General features: G+C 44.6%; 1 protein-coding gene and 1 non-coding gene across 2 annotated transcripts; both read right to left on the bottom strand.

The window, feature by feature from the left end:
• Positions 1-1,094: 1,094 nt before the first annotated feature.
• Positions 1,095-27,401, bottom strand: LOC106583772 (LIM and cysteine-rich domains protein 1). Its single transcript, XM_014168340.2, is given in 9 exon segments — positions 1,095-1,377; positions 1,868-2,083; positions 9,971-10,198; positions 11,412-11,520; positions 11,522-11,556; positions 17,988-18,113; positions 18,231-18,351; positions 19,828-19,925; positions 27,036-27,401. Coding segments are annotated over 9 exon segments (1,098 nt in total). The 5' UTR covers positions 27,063-27,401; the 3' UTR covers positions 1,095-1,239.
• Positions 17,390-17,461, bottom strand: trnav-uac (transfer RNA valine (anticodon UAC)). The gene has a single exon. It is a non-coding gene; the product is annotated as a tRNA-Val (tRNA).
• Positions 27,402-27,565: the final 164 nt, after the last annotated feature.

Consider the following 27,565-nt stretch of genomic DNA (forward strand, 5'->3'; position numbering starts at 1 on the left):
AAACACAGTCGGAGAATAAAATCATCCGATAACATGATTATCATCCTAGCACATGATAGTACAGTCAATCAATTAAAAACAAAGAATTAAAACCACTTATCTAGAAAATAAAATGTATTTAAATATACTCACGTGTCATCATCCTAATAACAGCACAGTCAATCAATCAAAAACAAACAACAACATATCAAGATAATAAAAATGAATTATTAACTTATGAAATACTTTTCTCTTTTTTTTTTAAGTTTCTGCTTTAGAGGATTCCAGGTTTCTACTATTTAGTTCCAATTTTATGGAAGCAAGGCTGGGTCCCAATTGGTACCCTATAGTCTATTTGGAAAGTCTGCATTTGGAAAGTTTGTAAGTCGCTCTGGATAAGAGCGTCTGCTAAATGACGTAAATGTAAATGAAAGTATTCAGAAACCTTCCCTTTTCCACATTTTGTTACATTACAGCCTTACTCTAAAATTGATAAAACAAATTAAATACATCCTCATCAATCTACACACAATAACCCGTAATAACAAATCAGAAACAGTTTTTTTTTTTAAATGTGTGCCTATGTATTCAACATTAAATACAGAAATACCTTATTTACAGAAGTATTCAGACCCTTTGCTATGAGATTCGAAATTGAGCTCAGATGCATCCTGTTTCCATTGATTGTCCTTGAGATGTTTCTACAACTTGATTGGAGTGCTGCCAGGGGGTGGAGTGCTGCCAGGAGAGCTAAACAGGGCTGGGGGAGGGGGTGGACAGTGCGTGCCAGGGGAGCTAAACAGGGCATGGGGGGTGGAGTGGTGCCAGGGGAGCTCCGAACAGGGCTGGGGGGTGGAGACTGGGCCAGGGGACCAAAATCAGGGCTGGAGAACAGGAGTGGCCTGCCATAGGAGGAGCTTGGAAACAGGGCTGGGCCGGGGTAGGGGCGGTGGAGTGGGAGATGCCAGGAAGAGGAGCTAAACAGGGCTGGGGGAGGGGGTGGAGTGGTGCCAGGGGAGCTAAACAGGGCTGGGGGGTGGAGTGGTAGCCAAGATTCTGGAGCTGAATCAGGGCTGGGGGGTGGAGTGGTGCCAGGGGAGCTAAACAGGGCTGGGGAAGAGGAGTGGTGCCAGGGGAGCTAAACAGGGCTGGGGTGGGGGGTGGAGTGGTGCCAGGGGAGCTAAACAGGGCTGGGGGGGGGGGTGGAGTGGTGCCAGGGGACCTAAACAGGGCTGGAGAACAGGAGTGGTGCCAGGGGAGCTAAACAGGGCTGGGGGAGGGTGTTTGGGGGCAGGAACAGGGGCTGTCCAGACTCTGTCCACACTGCCAGCAGCAGTAATGGTCCTGGTGCCACACCCGACTGTCTATTCCCTTCTTGTAGTCCTCGCAGAAGATCAGCTGCAGACAGGACGAGAAAAGACAGAATGTGTTTAAGGGTTCTTTGTTGGGTAAAAGGGTTCTCCCTGTAACTATAAATGGTTATTCTACAGCCTTTATGGTTCTAGATAGCTTCTATCTTTGAGAGAACAGATATTGTGCCTGTGTCCAAAATGGCACCCTACTACCTATATAGTGAACTAATTTAGACCACGCCCCATTTGGGACACATACACTGTGTCTGTGGTAATCTCCCCATAGAATAAAAATGGATAGAATGGGCATCCCTCCTTCTATCTTTATGAGTCCCAGTCACCTCATCACAGCTATGGCAGTGTGGTCTGGTCCTCTGGCAGTAGTGTATTCCACACAGCAGCTCTCCTCCCTCCCTTCCCTCCTCCTTTCCTCTCCTCTCCTTTCCTTTCTCCTCTCCTTTCCTTTCTCCTCTCCTTTCCTTTCTCCTCTCCTTTCCTTTCTCCTCTCCTTCTCCTCTCCTCTCCTCTCCTCTCACCTCGTCACAGCCTGCACAACGGGGTCTGGTCCTCTGGCAGTAATGTCTTCCACACAGCAGCTCTCCTTCCTTCCAGAAGTATACCAGATCAACCAGAGCCTCCCCACACTCTGAACACACAAAGCAGGTCGGGTGCCACTGCTTGTCGTAGCCTGCCCCCTCTGCATACACCACAGGACTGTCCAGGGGGGTGAGCTCCCCGCAACCACTGCAATGCTGTAGGAGAGAGGAGAAGGAGAGGGAATGGAGAGGGGGAGGTAGAGAGACAGAGAGAGAGACAGAGACAGAGAGAAGAGAGAGTAGAGAGAGTAGACAGAGAGAGAGACAGAGAGACAGAGACAGAGAGAGAGTAGACAGAGAGAGACAGAGAGAGAGTAGACAGAGAGAGACAGAGAGAAACAGAGAGAGCGATAGTTGAGAGAGTAGACAGAGAGAGACAGAGAAACAGAGAGACAGAGAGAGATGGGGAATAAGAGGGAAAGAAAAACAATACCATTGAGAATTTTGTGGAACAGTGAAAAAACTAAATCTGAGCACCAGGAAGACATGACACTCATGATCCAGATGGAGCAACTCCAGCCCAGTCCAAGAGAGACGAGGCTGGCTGGGTGTAACCCACGAGCCAGTACGCTGTTCTATCCACACAAAACAACGTGATGATACTGCATGGGCCTCTCTCAAAGTAATCAAACCCACATCACCATAGCAACAGTGCCAAGGCCAACCGTGAACCCAAACCACGGTGCATTTCTGTTATGGTAGAAGCAATCAAATGCAGATGTTTAGTCAGCCTTTGATTCTCTCTCTCTCTCTCTCTCTCTCTCTCTCTCTCTCTCTCTCTCTCTCTCTCTCTCTCTCTCTCTCTCTCTCTCTCTCTCTCTCTCTCTCTCTCTCTCTCTCTCTCTCTCTCTCTCTCTCTCTCTCTCTCTCTCTCTCTCTCTCTCTCTCTCTCTCTCTCTCTCTCTCTCTCTCTCTCTCTCTCTCTCTCTCTCTCTCTCTCTCTCTCTCTCTCAACTGCTTTTCTAAACAGAGTGAAAGGTTTGTCTGTGTATCTGTATGAGAACAAGCTCTCTTCATTCTTTTTGTTTTTTTCCCCCTCTTCATTTCTCCATCAATAATTCATATTTTGGAATGACATTTGGCACATATGCTGAAAAACATTCCCATGCCCCCTGTGGCTCAGTTGGTAAAAAGATTTGATGATAATTTCGCATCTCCCATAGGGACTTTTTTAAGTAACCTCCAATAAATTCTAAAGTTGTTAAAAGTGACTTCAGAGAAAGATTAATTATGACCTTCACCTTCTATTTGAATATCCGAGAAGGGTGTTGTTGATTTAATTAAAAACGATATTTTCTCTGCTATCTTTCCCAGCAAAAACTTAAGCTAAGCTAACTAATTACATAGGGAAAAGCAACCGCTAACACCTAATATTTCATTTTTGCTAAAGGAGAAATAAAAAAAAGATGGACAGAATTAGGATTACAGATCATACAGTCTCAAAGTGAGAATGCAACGGCCCTTGATTGGATATCTACTTGATCTATGTTCGGGCCTGTGACGTATCAAACAGACACCTCCCCAGGTCCCCCCAGGTCCCCCCTAGCCTCCCCAGGTCCCCCCTAGCCTCCCCAGGTCCCCCCTAGCCTCCCCAGGTCCCCCCTAGACTCGCCAGGTCCCCCCAGGTCCCCCCTAACCTCGCCAGGTCCCCCTAGCCTCGCCAGGTCCCCCCAGGTCCCCCCTAGCCTCGCCAGGTCCCCCTAGCCTCGCCAGGTCCCCCCTAGCCTCGCCAGGTCCCCCCAGGTCCCCCCTAGCCTCCCCAGGTCCCCCCTAGCCTCCCCAGGTCCCCCCAGGTCCCCCCTAGCCTCGCCAGGTCCCCCCAGGTCCCCCGCTAGCCTCGCCAGGTCCCCCCTAGCCTCGCCAGGTCCCCCCAGGTCCCCCCCAGCTCCCCCCAGGTCCCCCCTAGCCTCCCCAGGTCCCCCCTAGCCTCCCCAGGTCCCCCCAGGTCCCCCCTAGCCTCGCCAGGTCCCCCCTAGCCTCCCCAGGTCCCCCCTAGCCTCGCCAGGTCCCCCCAGGTCCCCCCTAGCCTCGCCAGGTCCCCCCTAGCCTCGCCAGGTCCCCCCCAGGTCCCCCGCTAGCCTCGCCAGGTCCCCCCAGGTCCCCCCTAGCCTCGCCAGGTCCCCCCAGGTCCCCCCTAGCCTCGCCAGGTCCCCCCAGGTCCCCCCTAGCCTCGCCAGGTCCCCCCAGGTCCCCCCAGCTCCCCCCAGGTCCCCCCTAGCCTCGCCAGGTCCCCCCTAGCCACTCTCTCATCTTGATGAGCAAGAGACAACAACAAAAAATAATCCTAGCTTGCTAACGTTATATCCTCAGCCATATTCAAAATGTAATTCAAGCCAGATAAGCTTGTATTATTTAAATTGTATCGGTTTCTGTTAGTTTGACGTAGTCGTTGCTTGCTAGCTAGCTATCCAGTCTCCAGACTTAGCTGGAGTCTCACAGAAAAAACATGCTGAATAGCTTTGTTAGTGCATAAGTCCAATTAGATTTGGAATTTCCTGGCCTTTTCGGCTTCAGACCAAAGCTAATATTTCACTTAAAACATACTTTTTTGTATTTCATTTCCATTTTTTTTTTTTTTTTTACCCGGAAGATCTGATTATCAGACCTTCCAGGTAAAAAAAATTAAAAACTGGAAATGAAATACAAAAAAGTATGTTGTTCCACCACCAAACATTATTACTGTGCATTATAACTATTAGAAATGGCATGAAACAACATGGCTGTCAATGTCAGCAATGTACACACAACACCCCAGGTTTTAAAAAATTGTTGCAAATTTATTACACAAAAAAAAACTGAAATACCTTATTTTAAATAAGTATTCAGACGCTTTGCTATGAGACTCGAAATTGAGCTCAGGTGCATCCTGTTTCCATTGATCATCCTTGAGATGTTTGTACAACTTGATCGGAGTCCACCTGTGCCAAATTCAATTGATTGGACATGATTTGGAAAGGCACACACCTGTCTATATAAGGTCCCACAGTTGACAGTGCATGTTAGAGCAAAAACCAAGCCATGAGGTCGAAGGAATTGTCCTTAGAGTTCCGAGACAGGATTGTGTCGAGGCATAGATCTGGGGAAGGGTACCAAAAAATGTCTGCAGCATTGAAGGTCCCCAAGAACAGTGGCCTCCATCATTTTTAAATGGAAGAGGTGTGGAACCACCAAGACTCTTCCTAGAGCTGGCCGCCCAGCCACTCTGAGCAATCGGGGGAGAAGGGCCTTGGTCAGGGAGGTGACTAAGAACCTGATGGTCACTGAGCTCTAGAGTTCCTCTATTGAATAGAACCTTCCAGAAGGACAACCATCTCTGCAGCACTCCACCAATCAGGTCTTTATGGTAGAGTGGCCAGACAGAAGCCACTCCTCAGTAAAAGGCACATGACAGCCAGCTTGGCGTTTGCCAAGAGGCACATAAAGACTCTCAGACCATGAGAAACAAGATTCTCTGGTCTGATGAAATGAAGATTGAACTCTTTGGCCTGAATGCCAAGCGTCACGTCTGGAGGAACGGTGAAGCATGGTGGTGGCAACATCATGTCTCTGAATGTCCTTGAGTGGCCCAACAAGAGCCCAGACTTGAACCAGATCGAACATCTCTGGAGAGACTTGAAAATAGCTGTGCAGCAACACTCCCCATCCAACATGACAGAGCTTGAGAGAATCTGCAGAGAAGAATGGGAGAAACTCCCCAAATACAGGTGTACCCAAGAAGACTCGAGGCTGTAATCACTGCCCAAGGTTCTTCAACAAAGTACTGAGTAAAGGGTCTGAATACTTATGTAAATGTGATAAATCTGTAAAAAAATCATTATAAAAAAAAAAGAAAAACCAGTTTTTGCTTTGTCATTATGGGGTATTGTGATGTCATTATGAGGTATTGTGATGTCATTATGAGGTATTGTGATGTCATTATGGGGTATTGTGATGTCATTATGAGGTATTGTGATGTCATTATGGGGTATTGTGATGTCATTATGGAGTATTGTGATGTCATTATGAGGTATTGTGATGTCATTATGGGGTATTGTGATGTCATTATGGGGTATTGTGTGTAGTTTGATGCGAAACAAAATCTATTTAATACGTTTTAGAACAAGGCTGTGATGTAACAGCATGTGGAAAAAGTCAAGGGGTTTGAATACTTCCCGAAGGCATTGTACTGTATAGCAGTCAGTTGGGAAAATCAGTTGGTTATGAAAGCAAAGTTCTAAGTTAATATTTTAAATGACATACAGTCACTTTTTACTGAGAAGTGTTTTGTCCATACCGGAGCTGACAGAAACAGAGAGAGAGAGAGGAGAGAGAGAGAGAGAGAGAGAGAGAGACAGAGAGAGAGAGACACAGAGAGAGAGAGAGAGAGAGAGAGAGAGAGAGAGAGAGAGAGAGAGAGAGAGAGAGAGAGACACAGAGAGAGAGAGAGAGAGAGAGAGAGAGAGAGAGAGAGAGAGAGAGAGAGAGAGAGAGAGAGAGAGAGAGAGAGAGAGAGAGACACAGAGAGAGAGAGAGAGAGAGAGAGAGAGAGAGAGACACAGAGAGAGAGAGAGAGAGAGAGAGAGAGAGAGAGAGAGAGAGAGAGAGAGAGAGAGAGAGAGACACAGAACTACTACTCTACATTTTGTAGTATTTTAAATGACATACGGTCACTTTCTAATGAGAAGTGACCAGGTTTTGTCCATAGCTGAGACAGACAGACAGACAGACAGACAGACAGACAGACAGACAGACAGACAGACAGACAGACAGACAGACAGACAGACAGACAGACAGACAGACAGACAGACAGACAGACAGACAGACAGACAGACAGACAGACAGACAGACAGACAGACAGACAGACAGACAGACAGACAGACAGACAGACAGACAGACAGACAGACAGACAGAGAACTACTACTTCTACATTTTGTAGCTAGCAGGGTTGTTCTGTTGATATTTTAACAGGGCCATAAACAGGACCTTTCAGAGCAGCTGAAAACCGACTCCCTTTTTTAGTCATAAATCTTCTGTTTTATCGTCATCCACCAGGCACTTATAGCACTAGTGTTTAAAGACACGGCCCTAACACACACTTACTAGTGCACATCCCAAATGGCACCCTATTCTCTATATAGAGCCACGGTCAGAAGTAGTGCACTATAAAATGAGTTACAACTGGTATTGCCTTTTGTCTCTTTCTGATGAAAAACATCATAACTTAATGTTATTATTTATGAACTACCATCAATATCGTCTGAAGATTTCATGACTCCACAACCAACTAAATGTATTCAAAATAGCTTCTAATCTTCATCATTGTACGTCTGTTAATGGAGGAAACCTTTTCTGAATATTTCCTGTTTTTGGATTGACTGGTATATTTTCCAACTGACTAGTTCAACAGATCTGAACTCCTGCTTCTATTTACTACCTGTCAATCAACGTATTGTAAAACACTAAATTATCAAAAAATGTATATTTCCTTGTCATAATATGTATTGATATTATACTATAAAGTACATTCGGAAAGTATTCAGGCGCCTTGACTTTTTCCACGTTTTGTTACATTACAGCCAGATTCTAAAAAAAGTTCCAAAAAGAATAAAGACATTACAAATGTCATATTATGTCTTTATACAGTGTTGTAACGATGTGTAAATAGTTAAAGTAAAAAAGGGAAAATAAATAAGCATAAATACGGGTTGTATTTACAATGGTGTTTGTTCTTCACTGGTTGACCTTTTCTTGTGGCAACAGGTCACAAATCTTGCTGCTGTGATGTCACACTGTGGTATTTCACCCAGTAGATATGGGAGTTTATCAAAATTGGATTTGTTTTAAATTGTTTTGTGGATCTGTGTAATCTGAGGGAAATATGTGTCTCTAATATGGTCATACATTTGGCAGGAGGTTAGGAAGTGCAGCTCAGTTTCCACCTCATTTTGTAGGCAGTGTGCCCATAGCTTGTCTTCTCTTGAGAGCCTACGGCGGACCTGGCAAGGCTATGATCACTGAGTCTATACATAGTCAAAGCTTTCCTTAAGTTTGTGTCAGTCACAGTGGTCAGGTATTCTGCCTCTGTGTACTCTCTGTTTAGGGCCAAATAGCATTCTAGTTTACTCAGTTTTTTTGTTAATTCTTTCCAATGATCTTTTTGTTTTCTCATGATTTGGTTGGGTCAAATTGTGTTGCTGTCCTGGGGATCTGTGGGGTCTGTTTGTGTTTGTGAACAGAGCCCCAGGACCAGCTTGCTTAAGGGACTCTTCTCCAGGTTCATCTCTCTGTAGGTGATGGCTTTGTTATGGAAGGTTTGAGAATCCCTTCCGTTTAGGTGTTTGTAGAATTAAACGGTTATTTTCTGTATTCTGATAATTAGCGGGTATCGGCCTAATTCTGCTCTACATGGATTATTTGGTGTTTTACGTTGTAATCAGAGGTTATTTTTGCAGAATTCTGCATGCAGAGTCTCAATTTGGTGAATCCTTGGTTGGTGAGCAGACCCCAGACCTCACAGCCATAAAGGGTAATGGGTTCTTTAACTGATTCAAGTATTTTTTTTGACAGATCCTAATTGGTATGTACATTTTATGTTCCTTTTGATGGCGTAGAAGGCCCCTCTTGCCTTGTCTCTCAGATCGTTCACAGATTTGTGGATGTTAGCTGTGGCGCGGATGTTTAGGTCAAGGTATGTATAATTTTTTGTGTGCTCTAGGGTAATGGTGTCTCTCTCTCTCTCTCTGTCCGCCTCTCTCTTTCTCTCTCTTTCTCTCTGTCCGCCTTTCTCTCTCGCTCTCTGTCCGTCTCTCTCTCTCTCTTTGTCTCTCTCCGCCTCTCTCTCTTTCTCTCTCTCCGCCTCTCTCTTGCTCTGTCCGCCTATCAATTTGTAGCCTATAGGGAACGACTAGTTAATTAGCTAACAGCGACCTAATCTGACTACAGAAAATGTCTAGTTCCCTAGTCTGAGTTGACATACCAGTCAGGAGAATAATATACACAGCCTTGAGTTAGTTGTGATATATGTGAACTTCATGGTTCAGTGTCATTAAAAGTAGTTAAAATAATGAAAAATGAGGCTGGTCAAAACAAGTTATAACTTTTCTCTTAAAAAAATGTCCAATTATACTTTTATATTGTATTGATGTTATACCGCACAATTGTCCCAGCGTCGTTGTAAATAAGAATTTGTTCTTAAAATTAACTGACTTGCCTAGTCAAATAAAAACATATACTAAAAATATCTTTACATTTCATTGATACTTTACTATATGTAGGAATGGAGGGATGAAAGACAAAAGTAAGATTGAAAGGCTTGGAGCAGGAGGCGGGGACAAGAGGCGAGGACAGGAGGCGGGGACAAGAGGCGGGGACAAGAGGCGGGGACAAGAGGCGGGGACAAGAGGCGGGGACAAGAGGCGGGGACAAGAGGCGGGGACAAGAGGCGGGGACAAGAGGCGGGGACAGGGACAGGAGGCAGGGACAGGAGGCGGGGACAGGGACAGGAGGCAGGGACAGGAGGCGGGGACAGGAGGCGGGGACAGGGACAGGAGGCGGGGACAGGGACAGGAGGCGGGGACAGGGACAGGAGGCGGGGACAGGGACAGGAGGCGGGGACAGAACAGACCTGGGTTTAAATACTATTAGAAATACTTTCAAATACTTTATCTGTGGTTGATTGAGCTTGCCTGGCTTTAATGGACCTGTAGAATATTTTCTAAACGGCAAACCACACCCATCTGGTACTCCAGGCTAAAACAAGTAGTTTGAAAGATTTCAAATAATATTTGAACCCAGGTCTGGGACAGACAGGAAATAAATCTTGAACGAATTAAGAAACATCCGGTCTCTCGGTGGACATTTATTTAGTACATTTCGCAGGTTGTTACCAAGTTTCTCAGTTGAAGTCTAAAGTGCAGCTAGCCAACACACCAGAATACTCCTAGTTCAGTGGCATGCGAATGTATTTGTGTGTGAATTAATGAGCGTGGATAAGTTAATGTAGATGCAAATGTTTTTTTTTTTTGGTTTTTTTTTAACTGTAATTACTCTATAGCAAAGACTTACATATTTCCTCTTCTTATAGCAGTCGTCCGTCCCGTTGGTGGTGGTCGTGTTCAGGTCTGACTGGATAATGGTGGCCTTCCCAGGTCCCCTGGTCACAGCCCCGTTCTTCTGCCTATCTCCTTTGATGACGGGCGGAGGATTAGCGCCTCCCTCCCCAGGCAGAGCCACCTCCCCTACTCCTAGAGCCTCCTCCTTGTAGCGCTTCATGAAGACAGACATGGCCTGGAGCTGGTGGAAGGAACAAGACCAACGATGGGAAATAAGCGTTCAGGCTATATTTTTTATTTAACCTTTATTTAACTAGACAAGTCAGTTAAGAACAAATTCTTATTTTCAATGACGGCCTAGGAACAGTAGGTTAACTGCCTTGTTCAGGGGCAGAACGACAGATTTTTACCTTGTCAGCTCTGGGATTCGATCTTGCAACCTTTCAGTTACTAGTCCAACGCTGTAACCACTAGGCTACCTGCTCTATATGGTGTAAAGTCTAGCCACTAAGCTACCTGCCCTATATGGTGTAAAGTCTAGCCACTAAGCTACCTGCCCTATATGGTGTAAAGTCTAGCCACTAAGCTACCTGCCCTATATGGTGTAAAGTCTAACCACTAGGCTACCTGCTCTATATGGTGTAAAGTCTAACCACTAGGCTACCTGCTCTATATGGTGTAAAGTCTAACCACTAGGCTACCAGCTCTATATGGTGTAAAGTCTAACCACTAGGCTACCAGCTCTATATGGTGTAAAGTCTAACCACTAGGCTACCAGCTCTATATGGTGTAAAGTCTAACCACTAGGCTACCTGCTCTATATGGTGTAAAGTCTAACCACTAGGCTACCTGCTCTATATGGTGTAAAGTCTAACCACTAGGCTACCAGCTCTATATGGTGTAAAGTCTAACCACTAGGCTACCAGCTCTATATGGTGTAAAGTCTAACCACTAGGCTACCAGCTCTATATGGTGTAAAGTCTAACCACTAGGCTACCTGCTCTATATGGTGTAAAGTCTAACCACTAGGCTACCAGCTCTATATGGTGTAAAGTCTAACCACTAGGCTACCTGCTCTATATGGTGTAAAGTCTAACCACTAGGCTACCTGCTCTATATGGTGTAAAGTCTAACCACTAGGCTACCTGCTCTATATGGTGTAAAGTCTAACCACTAGGCTACCTGCTCTATATGGTGTAAAGTCTAACCACTAGGCTACCTGCTCTATATGGTGTAAAGTCTAACCACTACTATGGACATTATGTTTGTTACAACTAGTGTATCTTTATACGTAGGCCTACTAATAAATAATAACATGTCAAAAAAAATGAAGAATATTAATCAAAATAAGAATACTAGAAGAAGTGACCTGTTGATAATGTGGACAAAATTCCAAAATGGAGGCTTAAATACAAACATAAAGATGATTTATTTGGACGGCATCAAAATCTAACCTGGTCCTCTGACAGAGGTCCGTGGCACTGGGAGGGGTTCAGATCATAGACAGGTAGCTGTCTCATCAGCTGCCTGCGTCGGTACATCGCACCCTCAGTCCCTGCTACGCTTCTCCTCAGGGACCAACGCCATGTACAGCATGGCCTAAAGAGGGAGAGAGAGGGTGAGAGAGGGAGAGAGAGGGAGAGAGAGGGTGAGAGAGGGAGAGGAGTTAACACAGCCCAGGAGAGAGTAAACTACATGAAACAACAAGGACTGAGGACTCAACTTTACGGCAACAACAACAGCAGCACCAGATCAGTGTGACAGAGCTATGTGAAGCATAGACTCCAGAGAGTTTAGCTTGAGCTAAACTGTACAGTTGGTCTTTGAATGAAGCTTTATATTGTATGTGACTGTAGGCAGCAACACTAACTGGCTTTGGGACCTGGGATTGGTCCTTTTAAACCGGAGAAATACTTCACAGGCCCTGACTTGTGGGACTGCGTCCCAAATGGCACCTTACTTATTCCCTATATAGTGCACAATTTTTATTTTTTTTACCATAACCGCAAGTCAAAAGTAGCGCACTATGTAGGAAATAGAGTGCTATTTGGGATGCTGACCTATGGCTCCAGTTCAAAAGTAGTGCACTATTTAGGGAATAAGGTGCTTTCTTGGGACACGTTTCAGAGTGGTGGCCAAGCAGCCCTCACAGTGCTGGAAAATAGATCATCACTCTCTATTCTAACCTCCAGGCTTCTACTGTCAGCACTCTGTGACCTACAGTAGCACATCCATCCCTCCTTCTCTTCTACTGTCAGCACTCTGTGACCTACAGTAGCACAACCATCCCTCCTTCTCTTCTACTGTCAGCACTCTGTGACCTACAGTAGCACATCCATCCCTCCATCCCTTCTACTGTCAGCACTCTGTGACCTTACACATCCATCCCTCCTTCTCTTCTACTGTCAGCACTCTGTGACCTACAGTAGCACATCCATCCCTCCATCCCTTCTACTGTCAGCACTCTGTGACCTTACACATCCATCCCTCCTTCTCTTCTACTGTCACCACTCTGTGACCTACAGTAGCACATCCATCCCTCCTTCTCTTCTACTGTCAGCACTCTGTGACCTACAGTAGCACATCCATCCCTCCTTCTCTTCTACTGTCAGCACTCTGTGACCTACAGTAGCACATCCATCCCTCCATCCCTTCTACTGTCAGCACTCTGTGACCTTACACATCCATCCCTCCTTCTCTTCTACTGTCACCACTCTGTGACCTACAGTAGCACATCCATCCCTCCATCCCTTCTACTGTCAGCACTCTGTGACCTACAGTAGCACATCCATCCCTCCTTCTCTTCTACTGTCAGCACTCTGTGACCTGACACAACCATCCCTCCTTCTCTTCTACTGTCAGCACTCTGTGACCTACAGTAGCACATCCATCCCTCCATCCCTTCTACTGTCAGCACTCTGTGACCTTACACATCCATCCCTCCTTCTCTTCTACTGTCAGCACTCTGTGACCTACAGTAGCACATCCATCCCTCCATCCCTTCTACTGTCAGCACTCTGTGACCTTACACATCCATCCCTCCTTCTCTTCTACTGTCACCACTCTGTGACCTACAGTAGCACATCCATCCCTCCTTCTCTTCTACTGTCAGCACTCTGTGACCTGACACAACCATCCCTCCTTCTCTTCTACTGTCAGCACTCTGTGACCTACAGTAGCACATCCATCCCTCCATCCCTTCTACTGTCAGCACTCTGTGACCTTACACATCCATCCCTCCTTCTCTTCTACTGTCACCACTGTGACCTACAGTAGCACATCCATCCCTCCTTCTCTTCTACTGTCAGCACTGTGACCTTACACATCCATCCCTCCTTCTCTTCTACTGTCAGCACTCTGTGACCTGGCACAACCATTCCTCCTTCTCTTCTACTGTCAGCACTCTGTGACCTGGCACATCCATCCCTCCTTCTCTTCTACTGTCAGCACTCTGTGACCTGGCACAACCATTCCTCCTTCTCTTCTACTGTCAGCACTCTGTGACCTGGCACATCCATCCCTCCTTCTCTTCTACTGTCAGCACTCTGTGACCTGGCACATCCACCCCTCCTTCTCTTCTACTGTCAGCACTCTGTGACCTACAGTAGCACATCATTCTATTCATCTTTTCAACCATCTCTAACTAAACGTATCTAGCTAGCTGGGCACTAGCTAGTAACTCTAAACAGCCAATCATTCTTCATCTCTCCCCTAATAACAGACAAGTCATCAAATACTCCTCAGTAAATACTAATCTTCACACAGTCAGAAAACGTATTGGAAGAGGACACATCAGTCATAGTGGGTTTTCTTTGTATGCACATCTAGGATGGAGCAGTGGGGTTACAGCGCTCGTTAAGGGGTAAAGCTCTGCTCCTCACTCTCTGCCTGCATCACACTCTACAATCCTGGGGTGAGGCTGACCTATCACCACTCTACAATCCTGGGGTGAGGCTGACCTATCACCACTCTACAATCCTGGGGTGAGGCTGACCTATCACCACTCTACAATCCTGGGGTGAGGCTGACCTATCACCACTCTACAATCCTGCATGTCATTAGTGTGTCCTGATGAAGGCTTCCTGGAAGGCCTGCCCTGGCCTCAGAGCTAAACCAGTCCCAGATAGAGACAGGCTGCACCACACACACACACACACTTGCACACAAATACATACACACACATGCACACACGTGCACACACACGCACGCACTCCCCACAGGCAGGCTTCAGCAAGCAGGCTGCACCACGGACATGGACTGGATAATGTTCCTCGTTGCATCATAAAACTCTGAAGTATTCTTATAGAGACCACAAATATTTACTAGCCCACTAACAGACCAAAGATATTTACTAGTCCACTAACAGACCAAAGATATTTACTAGTCCACTAACAGACCAAAGATATTTACTAGCCCACTAACAGAGTAAAGATATTTACTAGCCCACTAACAGAGTAAAGATATTTACTAGCCCACTAACAGAGTAAAGATATTTACTAGCCCACTAACAGACCAAAGATATTTACTAGCCCACTAACAGAGTAAAGATATTTACTAGCCCACTAACAGACCAAAGATATTTACTAGTCCACTAACAGACCAAAGATATTTACTAGCCCACTAACAGAGTAAAGATATTTACTAGCCCACTAACAGACCAAAGATATTTACTAGCCCACTAACAGACCAAAGATATTTACTAGCCCACTAACAGACCAAAGATATTTACTAGCCCACTAACAGACCAAAGATATTTACTAGCCCACTAACAGACCAAATATATTTACTAGAACACTAACAGACCAAAGATATTTACTAGCCCACTAACAGACCAAAGATATTTACTAGCCCACTAACAGACCAAAGATATTTACTAGCCCACTAACAGAGTAAAGATATTTACAGTAAAATTGCTACACTGAGATTGTGTGACAGATGAATGAAACTTTCAATTGAACAAAAAAATCTTGATCTGATGAAGATTGTGATAAATGTAACAGGTTTCTATCAAACCTTTTAATGTTGGACTAAAGTACGTCAGATAAAAATGTCACCACAGCAAATTTGTCGGTGAACTTTGCAAATGTTGACCAAACAAAATACGCTAGACATGGTGAGATCGTTTTATCTGTAAAATGAATTAGCAGAGAAATGGCAGTAGATATCACTTTTATGCGCAAATATTGATATAATAACCATCATATTGAAGTAAACTTGTAGTCACGCGATGACATGTGTTTTGTGGTCATCCCACTACGACTCGGGACATCACGCAGTTTATTAGGCTACAGATGAAATAAGCGATGATGAACTTGGTGATGAAAGTACACGGTGATGAGCTCCTTTCCAATAAATATCCAGGGTCTTATTCTGGCGACATGATGATCTTGCTCTTTTGCTCATAATTATTCATCATTTCGGCAATACCTGCACTGTATCTGCGATACTGTTGGCAACAGCGCACGTGCCAAAACCGGAAAGGGCACATTCACTATATCCAGTGCTTGACTTGTTCCTCTTATAGAATATTAACTCAAAAGTATTCTGGAGCTCCTGCACCTAAATATAAACAGTACTGGCACCAAAAAATTAGTACTGGTACCTATTTCAGTCCAAGTCGAGCGCTGGACATATAACGAAATAAACTATTGGGGGAACCAGCAGTAGAGTTGAAAATACGATGGAAAACCCATTTAACTTGGATTTTTTTATTCGATATATGGGTATTTCACAGCAAAAGTTATTTTTATGTGCACTACGTCATCACACACAGCCTTTAGTCCACACCAAGTTCATTTGATGGGAACACATCTCTGGTGGGAAAATGTGCATATTGTTCTTCTGCAGATTTTAGAATATTGGCATGAAAATCTGTCGACAATTGGATGGAAACCTAGATACTGCATCTAATTGGATGAAAACCTAGGAAGGAATCTAGAGTTCATTGGGGTTTCTGCTTCAAATCTACTGCCTTCTCCTATCATATCACCTAGCTCTATGGAGGTCCTGAATACTACCTTCTCCTCTCATATCACCTAGCTCTATGAGGTCCTGAATACTACCTTCTCCTATCATATCACTTAGCCCTACGAGGTCCTGAATACTACCTTCTCCTCTCATATCACCTAGCTCTACGAGGGGTCCTGAATACGACCTTCTCCTCTCATATCACCTAGCTCTACGAGGTCCTGAATACGACCTTCTCCTATCATATCACCTAGCTCTACGAGGTCCTGAATACTACCTTCTCCTATCATATCACCTAGCTCTACGAGGTCCTGAATACTACCTTCTCCTCTCATATCACCTAGCTCTACGAGGTCCTGAATACTACCTTCTCCTCTCATATCACCTAGCTCTACGAGGTCCTGAATACTACCTTCTCCTATCATATCACCTAGCTCTACGAGCTCCTGAATACTACCTTCTCCTCTCATATCACCTAGCTCTACGAGGTCCTGAATACTACCTTCTCCTATCATATCACCTAGCCCTACGAGGTCCTGAATACTACCTTCTCCTCTCATATCACCTAGCTCTACGAGGTCCTGAATACTACCTTCTCCTCTCATATCACCTAGCTCTACGAGGTCCTGAATACTACCTTCTCCTATCATATCACCTAGCTCTACGAGGGGTCCTGAATACGACCTTCTCCTCTCATATCACCTAGCTCTACGAGGTCCTGAATACTACCTTCTCCTCTCATATCACCTAGCTCTACGAGGTCCTGAATACTACCTTCTCCTCTCATATCACCTAGCTCTACGAGGTCCTGAATACTACCTTCTCCTCTCATATCACCTAGCTCTACGAGGTCCTGAATACTACCTTCTCCTATCATCTAAGATGATCTAGGCAGAGGCGTTTAACTCTTACCTTACGAGGTCTGGACTACTGCTGGTTTTCTGTTCTACCTGATAATTATTGCACCCACCTGGTGTCCCCAGGTCTAAAGTCCCTGATTAGAGGGGAAACAATGAAAAGGGGACAATGGAACTGGCTTTGAGGTCCAGATTTGAATTTGAAGGGATCTGCACATGGTAATTTGATATTTCAAGTGTGCAGAAGTTGTTTTGCTCAGTGGTCTGTTGTTTAGGTCAGAGGTGATGGAGCCAGTCAAGCAGGCGCCGGCTGTGGCATGTGGACCGACCAACTCTGACTAAGGAGAAGAATGTCCGTAGTCTGCTGGATTTACTGCACCAAGCCTGGGACGTAAGTTGACCTTTATTACATCACAAGCCTGGAACTAAGTTGACCTTTAATACATCACAAGCCTGGAACTAAGTTGACCTTTATTACATCACACGCCTGGAACTAAGTTGACCTTTATTACATCATTTTTTGGCATTTTGAGTCATTTAGCAGACGCTCTTATCCAGAGCAACTTACAGTAGTGAATGCATACATTATTTTTTTTTTATTCGTACTGCTCCCCCGTGGGAATCGAACCCACAACCCTGGCGTTGTAACCACCATGCTCTACCAACTGAGCCACACGGGACATCACACGCCTGGAACTAAGTTGACCTTTCTTATATCACAAGCCTCTAGTTCTCTGTGCTGTTATGTTTCCTATTATTTACTTTAACCAGGGTCCATAAGGTACCATTTGACCAGGGTCCATAAGGTACCATTTGACCAAGGTCCATAAGGTACCATTTGACCAGGGTCCATAAGGTACCATTTGACCAGGGTCCATAAGGTACCATTTGACCAGGGCCCATAAGGTACCATTTGACCAGGGCCCATAAGGTACCATTTGACCAGGGCCCATAAGGTACCATTTGACCAGGGCCCATAAGGTACCATTTGACCAGGGCCCATAACGTACCATTTGACCAGGGTCCATAAGGTACCATTTGACCAGGGTCCATAAGGTACCATTTGACCAGGGTCCATAAGGTACCATTTGACCAGGGTCCATAAGGTACCATTTGACCAGGGCCCATAAGGTACCATTTGACCAGGTATTGAACGTTTCCCTCCCTCCCAGTTGTAGGTGATGTTGTTGAACATCCCTCGCTCACCAGTTTCTGTGTGAGTCCTGGCGGGGCCCAGTCGTAGGTGATGGTGTTGAAGGTGGGGTTCTTCTTTGAGACGACAGGGTTGGTGATGACCATGCGGTTACGTTTGTACACCCGGATGCCCTTCACCTGTTCTCAGAAATAGTCAGAGGTTTGTGTTATCATTGATGATCTTAAATACACTGTATCCACTTAGAACGGATGAATAGGGTTTTAAATGATCTGATTAATCATATAACAGATCACCTTGGCGGTCAGGTGGGTATATTTGGAGTCGGCCAGGAGTCGCCCAATCTTGTGGTCATCGTCTATGTCACAACTGGTGCCGTGGTCCTCCACACTGCAGCCACACACAGTGCACACCTTCCTGGTGGGGAGAGACAGGTACAGTAAGGTAGGGTGGGGCATGGTAAGGTTAGATAAGGTATGATGAGGTAAGTTATGATAAGGTAAGGTATGGTAAGGTAAGGTATGATAAGGTAGGGTAGGATAAGGTAGGGTGGGGTAACGTAAGGCAAGGTAAGGTATGACAATTTAAAGGTTTGGTATTTTTTTATTTTACCTTTATTTAACTAGGCAAGTCAGTTAAGAACAAATTCTTATTTTCAATGATGGCCTACCGGGGAACAGTGGGTTAACTGCCTCGTTCAGGGGCAGAACGACAGATTTGTACATTGTCAGCTCAGGGATTCTATCTTGCAACCTTTCGGTTACTAGTCCAACACTCTAACCACTAGGCTACGCTGCCGCCCCGGTATGATAAGGTAAGGTAGGGACTGATAAGGTATGATGGCTTAAGGTAAAGTATGATAAGGTGTGGTAAAGGTATGGTATGGTCTGGTAAGGTAAGGTAAATGTTTGGTAAGGTCAAGTTAGGTTAAGCTGTGGTAAGTTAAGATAAGGTATGGTAAGGTAAAGGTGTGGTAAGGTTAGATGGTAAGGTAAAGCTGTGGTAAGGTAAGGTTAAACTGTGGTTAAGTTAAGGTATGGTAAGGTAATGTAAAGGTGTGGTAAGGTAGGATAAAGGTTTGGTAAGGTATGGTATGGTTAAGGTAAAGTAAGGTTAAGCTGTGGTCAGGTAAGGTATGTTAAGGTAAGATTAAGCTGTGGTAAGGTAAGGTTAATGTAAGGTAAAGTTAAGATGTGGTAAGGTAAGGTAGGGTTTGGTATGGAATGGTAATGTATGGTAAGGTAAGGTAAAGGTGTGGTAAGGTAAAGGTAAAGCTGTGGTAAGGTAAAGCTGTGGTAAGGTAAGTAAGGTAAAGCTGTGGTAAGGTAAAGGTAAAGCTGTGGTAAGGTAAAGCTGTGGTAAGGTAAGGTAAAGCTGTGGTAAGGTAAAGCTGTGGTAAGGTAAGTAAGGTAAAGCTGTGGTAAGGTAAAGCTGTGGTAAGGTAAAGCTGTGGTAAGGTAAAGGTAAAGCTGTGGTAAGGTAAAGCTGTGGTAAGGTAAGGTAAAGCTGTGGTAAGGTAAAGCTGTGGTAAGGTAAAGCTGTGGTAAGGTAAAGCTGTGGTAAGGTAAAGCTGTGGTAAGGTAAAGCTGTGGTAAGGTAAGGTAAAGCTGTGGTAAGGTAAAGCTGTGGTAAGGTAAGTAAGGTAAAGCTGTGGTAAGGTAAAGCTGTGGTAAGGTAAAGCTGTGGTAAGGTAAAGCTGTGGTAAGGTCACCCTCTAGGTCACAGCTAGAACCCTGCTCCTCCACACTGCAGCCCCATTGGGTGCATGCCTTCCTGATTGATGTGTAGAGTCTACATCTATATGTTGTCTGTATATTCTGTTTATCGTCATAAAAAAAGCCTTCCTTAATCTTCTGTGGTCTGTGTGTTTTTATATCGTTAGGGTTAAATTACCTCCAGGAATGTGGGATGAATCCAGAGCAGATCCCTTTACATGACAGACACGTCTCACCCCTCATCACTGGAACCACTGGCTGCTGCCCCACACACATCTGGAAATACAGGGGCAAGAAGGGGAAGGAAAGGAAAGGAAAGGAAAGGAAAGGAAAGGAACAATGATTAGACAAGGAACACAGAGAGGTAAACACTAAACGGACACAGACCTGAGCATCAGAGCACAAATCCTAAACACACTGTGTAATACCAAGGCTCTATACTGTTTAATACCAAGGCTCTACACTATATAATACCAAGGCTCTACACTGTATAATACCAATGCTCTATACTGTATAATACCAAGGCTCTACACTATATAATACCAAGGCTCTACACTGTTTAATACCAAGGCTCTACACTGTATAATACCAATGCTCTATACTGTATAATACCAAGGCTCTACACTGTATAATACCAAGGCTCTACACTGTATAATACCAAGGCTCTACACTGTATAATACCAAGGCTCTACACTGTATAATACCAAGGCTCTACACTGTATAATACCAATGCTCTATACTGTATAATACCAAGGCTCTATACTGTATAATACCAAGGCTCTACACTGTATAATACCAAGGCTCTACACTGTATAATACCAAGGCTCTACACTGTATAATACCAAGGCTCTACACTGTATAATACCAAGGCTCTATACTGTATAATACCAAGGCTCTACACTGTATAATACCAAGGCTCTACACTGTATAATACCAAGGCTCTACACTGTATAATACCAAGGCTCTACACTGTATAATACCAAGGCTCTACACTGTTTAATACCAATGCTCTATACTGTATAATACCAAGGCTCTACACTGTATAATACCAAGGCTCTACACTGTATAATACCAAGGCTCTACACTGTATAATACCAAGGCTCTACACTGTTTAATACCAAGGCTCTACACTGTATAATACCAAGGCTCTACACTGTATAATACCAAGGCTCGACACTGTATAATACCAAGGCTCGACACTGTATAATACCAAGGCTCTACACTATATAATACCAAGGCTCTACACTGTTTAATACCAAGGCTCTACACTGTCAATACCAAGGCTCTACACTGTCAATACCAAGGCTCTACACTGTTTAATACCAAGGCTCTACACTGTATAATACCAAGGCTCTACACTGTATAATACCAAGGCTCTACACTGTATAATACCAAGGCTCTACACTGTATAATACCAAGGCTCTACACTGTATAATACCAAGGCTCTACACTGTTTAATACCAAGGCTCTACACTGTATAATACCAAGGCTCTTCCTGATCCCCCTTTTGTCACGGAATGTTTTCCTCCTCCACAGGAAAAGGAATGTGACGGCCCATTCAGATCCTGTGATGCTGCAGGTGTAACGCGGGTCGTCTAATGGGGACCAAGACGCGGCGTGTGACGTGCTCATATTTACTTTTATTAACTCAAAAATTAAACAAATAACAAAACGACCGTAAACAGACCCGTCAGGTGCAACATACACAAAACAGGAAACAACCACCCACAAAACACAGGAAAAAAACACCCCTACTAAATAGGACCTTCAATTAGAGGCAACGAGGAACAGCTGCCTCCAATTGAAGGTCAACCCAAGAAGCTTAAACATAGAAATAGACATACTAGAACAAACATAGAAATATACTAACATAGAACATAAACCCAAAACCCCAAAACACATAAAACAAACACCCCCTGCCACGCCCTGACCAAACTACAATAACAAATAACCCCCTTTACTGGTCAGGACGTGACAACAGGACTGATTCTCTCCTGTGACCAAAGGGGTCACATTATCTGTAGATAGATGCACTGGCTAGCACAACTGTAAAAAAAACTAAAAACATGACAAACAGACAACATTTCAAACCCATGTAACTAGACACAGTGACACACAAACCCTGCCTCAAGACACAGACAGTGACACACAAACCCTGCCTCAAGACACAGACAGTGACACACAAACCCTGCCTCAAGACACAAACAGTGACACACAAACCCTGCCTCAAGACACAGGCAGTGACACACAAACCCTGCCTCAAGACACAGGCAGTGACACACAAACCCTGCCTCAAGACACAGACAGTGACACACAAACCCTGCCTCAAGACACAGACAGTGACACACAAATACAGGTGCGCAGGACGGGCAGCGTAGAGTTATATCACTAGTTACAGATACACTGCGATGGAACTTTCCCATGACAAGAATGATGTCATTGCTAAAAAAAAAAGCTATTCATGACTACTCACTGTTGAGACAATAAAATGTAACAGATTAAATATAACAGTAACCTGAAACTACAAAGGAAAAACTGTGTCCTGTGTTATCCTCCTGCAGCGTGTTCTGAGTGTGTGTGTGTGTGTGTGTGTGTGTGTGTGTGTGTGTGTGTGGTCTCTGAGTCTGAGCCAAGAGTCATAACAACCTCATGAATGAAGGGCTCAGAAAGATCACACTGTAACAAATTGGTGTCTAAAAGACGTTTATTTTAACTCGAGACCTGAGACGAGGTTCTCTGTCTGTATTGGAGAAAGCCTGAGGGTGCCAGGGGGGTTCCTAGTCTGACAGAAAATACAATGGCCTGTATTCACAAAGCCTGTATTCACAAAGCAGGTATTCACAAAGCAGGTATTCACAAAGCCGGTATCCACAAAACCGGTATCCACAAAGCTTATTTAATTGATGTTATAAAGCCCTTTGGCATCACCAGTTGTCACAAAGTGCTTATACAGTGCACTACTTTAGACCAGAACTCATAGGGCTCTGTGTAGGGAATAGGGTGCCGTTTGGGACGCAGGCAGAGAGACAGCGGACTGTAACAAGAGGTAGCAACACTATAAGAAGCACTTCTGTTCTGGAAGGTGTGTGGGTTGAAAACACTGTTGAAAAGGTTAGACACACAGCATTAGAAACATTAGAGAAACAAAACAAACTAGAGGGTAACCGTGGAATCAAATCCCTTTTATAATCCACAGCTAACAGCCTCCCTATTGCCCTCAGGCTACTCCAGGCTAGTCCAGGCTAGTCCAGGCTACTCCAGGCTACTCCAGGCTAGTCCAGGCTACTCCAGGCTAGTCCAGGCTACTCCAGGCTAGTCCAGGCTAGTCCAGGCTGTAGTGACACATCCCAAAATGGCAGCCTATTCCCTATACTGTATAGCGTACTACCAGAGCCCAATGGGAACAGCCCTATGGGAACAGCCCAATTTGGAACAGCCCAATTTGGAACAGCCCAATGGGAACAGCCCAATGGGAACAGCCCAATGGGAACAGCCCAATGGGAACAGCCCTATGGGAACAGCCCAATTTGGAACAGCCCTATGGGAACTGCCCAATGGGAACAGCCCTATGGGAACAGCCCTATGGGAACTGCCCAATGGGAACAGCCCTATGGGAACTGCCCAATGGGAACAGCCCAATTTGGAACAGCCCTATGGGAACAGCCCTATGGGAACAGCCCAATGGGAACAGCCCTATGGGAATAGCCCAATGGGAACAGCCCAATGGGTCCTGGTTAAAAGTAGTTCACCATGAAGGGAATAGGATGCCGTTTGAGTTGCAGTAGTAATATGTGTGTGAACAGCGACGGAAGATAACTGCTGGCCCGGGGTAACTAGAAGTATGTTTCAAGTGAGTGTTAGCAACGCAGGCAGGGTGAGGCAGCCACTTCTGATTGGCAGACTGTCTGACACTAAATGGGACCTCTAAAGTAAACAAGAATCTGATCGAGCATCATGTTCACACACACAAAGTATTCAGACCCCTTGACTTTTTCCACATTTTGTTACGTTACAGCTATTTTCTGAAATTGATTAAATTGTTCCCCCCCCCCCCCCGTATCAATTTACACAACATACCCAATAATGACAAAGCGAAACCAGATTTTTTAGAATTGTTAGCAAATTTATTACAAATAAAAAACTGAAATATCACATTTACGTAAGTCAAGGGGTCTGAATACTTTCCGACTCTATCTCCTAAACTCCACAGTGGGTAAGGGTTAACATTTCTTAAAGACTACACTTCCACTGCCTCGGAGTTTCAGACCACACTTCCACTGCCTCGGAGTTTCAGACCACACTTCCACTGCCTCGGAGTTTCAGACCACACTTCCACTGCCTCGGTGTTTCAGACCACACTTCCACTGCCTCGGTGTTTCAGACCACACTTCCACTGCCTCGGTGTTTCAGACCACACTTCCACTGCCTCTGTGTTTTAGACCACACTTCCACTGCCTCGGTGTTTTAGACCACACTTCCACTGCCTCGGTGTTTCAGAAACAAACCATTTCACAGATAGTGTGCTCAGAGAGAAACATGTGCAACCAATAAATGTGTTTCTAATGATGATCTACTATTATAATAATTATGTTACTACAAAAGAAGTGTGCTATTGTATTCTATTAATCTACAATCCTCTGTATAGTTGATTGGATGTGACAAAGTGAAGAGAGTGAAGTGGTTGTTGACCTGACCCTCTTCAGTTTAGACGGCATTACACACACACACACACACACACACACACCAGTTTAGACGGCATTACACACACACACACACACACACACACACACCAGTTTAGACGGCATTAACACACACACACACACACACACACACACACACACACACACACACACACACCAGTTTAGACGGCATTACACACACACACACACACACACCAGTTTAGACGGCATTACACACACACACACACACACACCAGTTTAGATGGCATTACACACACACACCAGTTTAGACGGCATTACACACACACACACACACACCAGTTTAGACGGCATTACACACACACACACACACCAGTTTAGACGGCATTACACACACACACACACCAGTTTAGACGGCATTACACACACACACACACCAGTTTAGACGGCATTACACACACACACACACACCAGTTTAGACGGCATTACACACACACACACACCAGTTTAGACGGCATTAACACACACACACACACACACACACACACACACACACACACCAGTTTAGATGGCATTACACACACACACACCAGTTTAGATGGCATTACACACACACACACACACACCAGTTTAGACGGCATTACACACACACCAGTTTAGATGGCATTACACACACACACACCAGTTTAGACGGCATTACACACACACACACCAGTTTAGATGGCATTACACACACACTCACCACACTATTTGTCTTTTCTCTACACCCTGATGTGGTTGCAATGAAAGACCGTTTTCTTTTAAACGTTTCCATGGCAACTCTATTTATGGCTAAATATGTAGCGAGCATATCTCACATAGCAAGTTGATTTACTGGGTCACTGTTGCTCTATAAAATCACACTTCTTAAATGATATGAATTTGTTCCTGTTTTGAGAGAACCTGCAGTTTGACCTGTTACCAGAGTCTTGTGTGTGTGTGTGTGTGTGTGTACCCGTTTCATAACAATAGTAAACAAACTGAAATTCACATTTTGCCGGTCCTCACTTGTTAAAAGGCTATTTTAGATTAAGGGGTTAGGGTTAGAAGTAAGGTTAGGGTTAGGTTTAGGGGTTAGGGTTAGAATTAAGGTTAGGGTTAGGTTTAGGGGTTAGGGTTAGAATTAAGGTTAGGGTTAGAATTAAGGTTAGGGTTAGAGTTAGGGGTTATTTTGAATGGGAATCAATGGTTGGTCCCCAGATTGACAGATTACTGTGGGAGTACAAGTACTGGGTTGGGGCCTGTCCAGTTAGATTGATGGGTTCTGTCTTGGTCTCTCTGGTGTGACAGGAAGAATAGCTGTGGCATAGCACACAGACAGACACAGAGACAGAGAGACACACACACACAGACACAGAGAGAGAGAGAGAGAGAGAGAGAGAGAGAGAGACAGACATAGAGAGAGAGAGAGAGAGAGAGAGAGAGAGACAGACATAGAGAGAGAGAGAGAGAGAGAGAGAGAGAGACAGACATAGAGAGAGAGAGAGAGAGAGACAGACATAGAGAGAGAGAGAGAGACAGACAGAGAGAGAGAGAGAGAGAGAGACAGACACAGACACAGAGAGACAGACACAGACACACAGAGAGACAGAGACAGACAGAGAGAGACACACAAACAGAGAGAGAGAGACGAGACAGAGAGACAGCCAAGAGAGAGAGAGAGCGATACACAGAGTAGAGAGAGAAACACAGAGACAGAGAGAGGAGAGAGAGAAACAGAGAGAGAAAGAGAGAGAAAGAGAGCGACAGGGAGAGAAACCGAGAGAGACAGGGAGAGAGAAACAGAAAGAGAGACAGACTAGGTATCAGTCCCTTACGGCACCCTATTCCCTTTATAGTGCACTACTTTTGACCGGAAGCCATAGGGCTCTGGTTAAAAGTAGTGCACTACATAGGGTTTAGAGGTGTCATTAGGGCGGTAACCTACAATACACAGGGAGGGAGAGTATTATTGGCTGTGATCCTCTGCAGCGCAACAATAGGTGAATTCAGGATAAACCATCAGGGAGGGTCAAACTATTTCAGAGATGGTTTAGAAAAGGTTGCGGCTTAGTTTTGGTATTTATTTCCATGGTCTGTTCTCCATCTCTGTAGAATCTCACCATGGGACAGGTGATTGTTGAAAGGACATTTTCAATATCAAACTAACATGTAATCTTTTCTACACTTTAAAATGTCTTTCACTTTCAGTGGTTCTTCCAGTAAGAGATATTTAAAAAGGCGCAGTATGTAGCTTCGTGGGCGACCCCGACTAAATTCACATAGAAATTTGAGTTATAGTTCCGTTATTCTCATTGAAAGCGAGTCTAGGAAGCGGTAGATCTGTTCTATGTGCTCTAATTCTACGATTCTCGTCCTTAAACACTGTTTTTTGTTTGTTTTTGTTTTTAGGTGTTACTGGTCAGTCTAATTTAGCCTGTGCACCGGTATGCATTCCAATGAGAAAACCTTTCATCCCCAAACACACACAGCTGAGAGGGTTAACACATTACACTGTAACAGAGTACAACAGTAGAAACGATGACAGGAAATACTGAAGCTTATGCATTCATTCATTCATTCTTAAATTTTCTGCCGATTTCTACTATTTTTGTTACACTTGTTTTGGTTGAAAATGTATAAAACAGAAGTTAAATCAACTCCAAATCTGAGACACGCAATAACGTTTTTACAAGTGTGTTTCACTCACCTTCTCTATTCCAGAAGTCAAATCCATAGTGCTCAAATTGAAGGGCTGAAATACAGTTTCAAAGCAAAAGGTATTGGATACCTCTCTCCTTTTCAGAGGACTGTGGACTTTCTGCTCCACATGAGTCTGACAAACAGCTTAAATGACTGGCTGGAGGGATTCCCTGGAACACTCATGCCAACCAATCACAGCAAATGAAAGAAAAAAAAAAAAGAAAATAAATCCCACAACCAATAGAATTTAAGTGGTATTTTTTCTCCTCCTCCCACTTCGTTCTCTCGTTCCTACAAATCCTCTGGAACAGAGAGAGAGATGACGTCACCGAAGAGTGAGAATGCGATAATCGGGCCCGAGGAATGTGCTGCTCACATAGTACCTGTCCCAAACAGTGCCCTGTTCCCTACATAGGAATAGGCCGTCATTTGGGATGCGGACACCGTGGTGATCTCTTAAAGTTGGAGAGACATTTCCTGTAATGTTAAACCAAACTGCTTTATTTGGCCTTTTTTCACGGAAGAGCGGAAAGGGGT

This window comes from Salmo salar, chromosome ssa22, assembly GCF_905237065.1.
Source record: "Salmo salar chromosome ssa22, Ssal_v3.1, whole genome shotgun sequence".
Taxonomy (NCBI): domain Eukaryota; kingdom Metazoa; phylum Chordata; class Actinopteri; order Salmoniformes; family Salmonidae; genus Salmo; species Salmo salar.